Below are 6,015 nucleotides of genomic sequence, written 5' to 3'. Positions count from 1 at the left end.
ATTTAATCCCACCAACTCTGGCATATATAGTGTTATAATCTCTATTTCTCAGATAAAAAAAACTAAAGCTCAGAGAGGTCAAGAGTCTTGTCCAAGGTCACACAGCAGCTAAATGGCAGAGGTAGGTGTCAGTCCACATCGTCCCTTCTTCCCACTGTACTAGTCCTCACTGCCTCCCCAACATTCCCCCGAGAGCCCTGCACCAGTCCTAGAGGTAGAATAAGGAAGATAGATGGGCATTTTCATTCCAAGCATCTGGAAGAAGGCCAGGCTGGCACAGTGCTGTCAATAAAAAAAAAAAAAAAAAAGTGAACCAAAAAGGTGAAAGAGTGGACACTTTTAAAATACTTAAAACAAAAGCAAATTCCTGCCTAGTGGCATATTAGCAGCAGCTGACAGGATTAGCCTGCTGCTTCCACCTCACAGTGGGTTGGGCTCACACCAGCACACAGCCAGCTTGTGTACAATGAAACCAGAAGCCCACTGCCCCCACCAACAAAGCTCCCATTCAGAGCCTCCTCAGGCAGCCAGCTCTAGGACAAAGTGACATAACCGAGGGCTGCAACCCAGCTCCTCCACAGACACACACACACACACACACACACACACACACACACACACTCTCATGCTCTCTCTCACTGCGGAGTCACCAGGAGTCCTGTGGCCTGAAGCCACCCATCGCCAGGCCTCCTGGTCCCAGTGTCCTCCCCAAAGGTCCAAGGCCACAGCTTGGCTTCCTAGCTCCTGCAGAGCAGTGAACCTCAGGCCTGTGCCTCCTGGAGACTTTGAGGGCTACCCACCCCTTCCTTTGCAAGCCCCACTTGAATAGCCTTTGTTCCTGCTCACTCAAGGGTCCTGTGGGAATGACAGGTCACTGGCTTCTGCTAAAATGGGCTGTCTTTAAATCTGGGGTGGAGGTAGGGCTGCCACATTTAGGAAAAAACAAACAAACAGGACACCCTGTTAAATTTAAATTTCAGATAAACAACAAAAATTGCTAGCATAAGGGTGTTCCGTGCAATATTTGGGACATACTTATTATACAAAACAATTATTTTTTGTTTATCTGAAGTTCATTTTAACGGGTGTCACGTATTTTAACTGACAACCCTATATGGTTGGGGGTGGGATAAAGTAGGAGGAGTCGAAAAGAGCAAATCACCTGGCAAAGAAAACACAAAACGGAGTGGTGAGGATTGCAGGAGGGAGTGAGAAAGCGCTCTTCACTGGGGGTCTCTCTGACACTTCAGAAAGTTCTGTGTGTGTGTTATTTCACTTGACTTTTCTGGAAATCTGAACATTAGATATATTTATCCACTTAACAGATGAAAAAACAGCAGGTCAGAGAATCAAATGACTTGCAAAGTGTCACATGGGTGATTCACTCTTCGGAGTACAACCTGATCCTATTACTTCTCCATCAAGCTGCTTTGCCTGCTGATACACTTTTATACTTTTTAAAAGCTGCACATAAGGAGGGCCCAACAGTTTTCTTTACTTTTCTAATGCATTCATAAGGAAGAAATTCAAAATGGTACATATTTGCAAAATACAGTTGTCTATTTACAGAGAAGGCACTAGACCCTTCTTCTTCTGTCTTTTGGCCACTTATCCCTACTAAGCACATCACCACTGAGGACTTGTCTCTGGGTCTAACTCCTGAAGAAAAGGCAGAGAAAGGGTGAGAGAAAGGAATAGCAACATTCCCCCAGGATGCAGGCTCCATGATTTTCAGATGAGGACGGTCACAGGATGTGTGCCCCAGCAGAATCTTAAAAAGGAACCAAAAGAGAAAGCTTCCTCTGTCACTATCCTTACATCCCATGATCCGTGCATCATTTTCCAGAAAGCACAGTTGGTTCAGTATAGGTTTAGGGGGAAAAACTGTTAAAAAAAAAAAAAAAACTATTTGTCAAATGGACAGTGGGAAATACTCTTCCCACCCTCGTACGAGCTTCTGACATTCATGTTACACAATAGCAGGGAAACAGCCATAAAAATGACTTACTATGTGCCCTTTCAAAGTACAGTAACTGTGGGGCAAGTGAATAAAAATGACACAGCTGGAGAGATCCAAATATATTCCCGCTTAGTGAATTTCCAGATCCAAGTGTACTCGCTTAACCAGTCAAGTTCTGTTTTTGTGCTGTTCTGTTTCACGTTTAAATTTTCCTTTCTTCTCAGAGATGCTAGTAGATTCCATTTACAATAAAAACTTGTCCACCTCATGCTTCACCACACAGGCAGAACACTTGGTCATTGGAGTCTGGCTGCCAGCTTCATGAAGCATCTCAGGGAGTGGCAAGTGGCCACCTGTGCAGATGGCAAGGGCTGCAGATCCCAGGTAACTGATAGCCAACTCCAAGGCCATAGGGGCTGGGCCTGCCTGCTCAGGAGAGGATCAGGGAGTGGCAAGTGGCCACCTGTGCAGATGGCAAGGGCTGCAGATCCCAGGTAACTGATGGCCAACTCCAAGGCCATAGGGGCTGGGCCTGCCTGCTCAGGAGAGGGGCCCGGCTCTATCTGTCCTTGTTCGGCCACCAGTTATTCACTCCTTCCATCCCCACCCTCTTTCTTCTCCCACCCTCACTTCCCTGCCCCCTGCGAGCCAGGTGAAGACTCCAAAGCAGCAGACAACTAATACTAGATCTTGCAGGTCACTGGAGTCTCCAGTTTTCTGGTGGAAGAAGGCAAAAGGCCTGCCAGCCATCACCAAATCATTCTTAGACGCAGCAAGAAACCACAAATACTAAAAGGCAATTAATTCCCCAGAGCCAATAGGGTACACAGTAGTGAGGGCAGTCATTTGCAGACTTAATTATCAGAGGTCTTTAAAAACATTTCAGTTGGGGGTGGAGGGAAGGAGCACGTAAAGTGGCTTCAATTTCTGTTAATTCTGAGCATCCAAGCCCTGTAAATGGCATTCTTCAGGCTCTACCAGCAGCAGAGGTCTCATTGTTCTCATTGTACATGACAATCACTAAAGACTCTGAAGGTAAGAAAAACTCAATTTCATGTTGAATCTAAAGTCATTAAGAGATTTCTTTTGGGAAGCCCAGACAATTAAATTGATTTAAGTTACACAGTTTATAAAATCCTAGATTGACAGAAAATATAAATTCTGGCCAATACTATTTAAATTAAGTGTGATGTGATTTGCAGGAAAAGATTCCAAACCAGAGCTGAAAGGCATCATTGTTCTAACTGAATTTAGTAATTAGCCCAGTGTAAATATCCCAGGGACACTGGACCTTCCAGAGCTCTAAGGAGCTCACCAGCAGACAAGCAGCTTCCAATGGAGAGAAGACAATGAAGGTCAGGAGAGCTGGGACCACGCATGCCAGAGCAGAGCTGGGGGAGAAGCAGAGCTGAGGGAGGTCCTGAAGCTCACCTGTTGCCCTTCTCAGGTAGGAAACCAAGGCACGAAGTGTGATGGCAGAGCTGGGACCAGCACCTGCAACTTGGGACTCTCTGTTTAATGCTCCTTCTGTCACCTCCCTTTGTTAAATCAAGGACTCTAGCTTAAGTCACAGCCTGCATGGAGGTGAGGGAATGAGGCAAGGAGCTTGCCATAGTTAAGATGGCAGTTGTTTGCCCAAACCTTCTCCGCTCCACCCCCCATCGCAGAGAAAGAGGCCTACCCAGTGACCCTGGGGCAGCTTGTGAGAGGATCATGGAAGGAAAAACAGCCCATGAGGCCTGAGGAGTTATCAGCTCATTCAGGGGCCTTGCAGGAATTTCCTGTTATGTGACCTGGCTCCTGCAAATAGCCACAAGCAAGCTGAGGCTGTGTCTTCTTCCCTTCCTTCTTGGCGGAAATGCAGGCTCTTGAGTTGCCTGTGTCCTGTAGCTCTCCAATGACCGGGGGGTCTGCAGGGAGCTGGCATTAGGGTCTGCACTAAGAACAAAAAGCAGGCAAGCCTAGGGGACAGTGAAATCCCGGCTCCTTCCGAGCAAATTTGGGCAGCTCTGGCTCTGAGTGAGCTATCACTCAACCCATTAGCTGGCATTAGGGTCTGCACTAAGAACAAAAAGCAGGCAAGCCTAGGGGACAGTGAAATCCCAGCTCCTTCCGAGCAAATTTGGGCAGCTCTGGCTCTGAGTGAGCTATCACTCAACCCATTAGAGGAAGAGTCAGAAACATGGAACTCTCTGGACTCAGGGCTGTGGCCTAGTTTTTAACAAAAACCTGCTTCTGCTATTCCTTTCCCTTTTTTTAAAAATTGAAAGACCTATATTATACATAAAAGAGTGCATGCAAACACGTGCATGACCACCCAGGTGGAGAAATAACGCACTGCGGCTCTACAAAGCCAGTCCCCCCAGTCCCTCCTCCCCCAGTGCTGTCTCTGGGGATCATCATCTCCTTGATTTTCCTTATAATTTTTAGCACCTGTACGTGCATCCCTAAAGATTACAGTTTAGTTTTGTCTATCACCGCACATAGTTACTGTCTGCTCATTTTGTTGCTGAATAGTACTCAACTGAATGAGCACATTTTATTTCTCCATTCTGCTGCTTAGGACATTTAAGGTGTTTTCAGTTTTTTTTCTACTACAAACAATGTTGCAGTGAATATTCATGAACTTGTCTCATAGTTCTTGGGTAGAAGAGTTTCTCTATGATACACACTTGACAATGAAACACTGCATCATGCAGAATGTGTTTCTCCACCTTGACTAGGTAATGCCAATCTGTGTTCCAAAGCTGTGCTGCCTTTAACCTCCTTCCAAAGCCACAAGCCAACCCACTCTGCTTCCATAGAATAGGGGTCACTGGTGACTCAGAGAAGAAGAAAGCCCAGCTGATCACTAAAATGGAAATTTAATCCTGATACCTCCTCTGGAAGACAAAGACCAAGATTTTAAAATTATGAGCTTAATCAGAACCAACAACCAAAACAACTGGGCTTTCAGAAGAAAAATGTCACAACTCCCCCAAAATAATGAAGTAGCATCTTCAGCTTGGGGACGGACCCACCTGCCCATGCTATTAACTGCCAGTAATAAATACAAATGTGTTTCCAAGATACTAAGTGCAGAAATAATGCATGCCAAGAAATCCCAACCTACCACAGGTGCCAGAAGAGAGAGGATGAGGAGTGGGGTGGGGGCCTTGGCAGCTGCCCCCCGCCCCTGACAGCCACAACATACCTGTAGACTGGCTGCATCTCCCGGGCTATGCCGATGACGGCACCGGGCAGGAAGCTGTCAAACTCCTCAAACAACTCGCGGATGTTGGTCTTATACTTTAGGTCTAGGTCCAGCTGAATTATCTGCAGGATTTCTGGAAGGAAGAAAAAGACAACAATAAGACACAAACACACATCCCAGGAGGCTCAGCCATTGAACGAAATAAAGTGGGGGGTACAGAAAAGGGCACTAGATAATTATTGTTGTCACTGAATGATGCAACGTTACCGCTAGAAACAAAATCCCTGTACCTACCAACAACACCCCTGCACTAGAAGTCTTCACAAACAACTGCCTCACGTTTTTCCTTCCAACTGCAGACATCCATTTTGTTTAAAACTAGCTGACCATATGCTGCAGTTTAGGCCTACTGTCTTGGTGTGAGTGTTAAAGTGCGCCATCTCACTCTCAAAAGTATCTGATTTGAATGATATATAGACACCTTGCATAAAACTCAAAGCATCCAACTGTTTCTCTTTGGGGCACAGGTAGTAAATGACCCACGGGAGAGAGAGAGAGAAACATACTGTCTTAGGCCCTCATCAGTACGTTCTGCAAACCTAGATGAGTGTCAAGTTAAGATACTGACCCAGAGAGAAACAGCTGAAAGGCCTCAGATACCACCATGTATTTAATCCACTGACTGAAAGACAGAATGAACCCCAATTATTCAGTCTCACAATTACCTGGCACGGGGCCGGCCCGGTGGCGCACTGCTACAGTGCGCCGCTTGGGAGCGTGGCGGCGCTCCCGCCGAGGGTTCGGATCCCACATACAGACCGGTTCCCGCTCACTGGCTGAGCGAGGTGCGGGCGTGACACCG

The 6,015-nt window shown here is 46.5% G+C and overlaps 1 protein-coding gene across 1 annotated transcript in view; it reads right to left on the bottom strand.

Moving 5' to 3' along the window:
• The window catches only part of LOC103601767 (xyloside xylosyltransferase 1-like), a gene marked incomplete at its 5' end in the record, with an annotated part of 85,797 nt that overhangs the window by 79,038 nt on the left and 744 nt on the right, over positions 1-6,015 (bottom strand). Inside the window, one exon of the mRNA XM_008586195.1 lies at positions 5,154-5,286. Within this exon, the coding sequence (XP_008584417.1) occupies positions 5,154-5,286 (133 nt within the window). The remainder of the gene's footprint in view (positions 1-5,153; positions 5,287-6,015) is intronic.

This window comes from Galeopterus variegatus, unplaced genomic scaffold, assembly GCF_000696425.1.
Source record: "Galeopterus variegatus unplaced genomic scaffold, G_variegatus-3.0.2 Scaffold3865, whole genome shotgun sequence".
Classification (NCBI taxonomy): Eukaryota; Metazoa; Chordata; class Mammalia; order Dermoptera; family Cynocephalidae; genus Galeopterus; species Galeopterus variegatus.
This window is presented reverse-complemented; position numbering and strand designations above follow the sequence as displayed.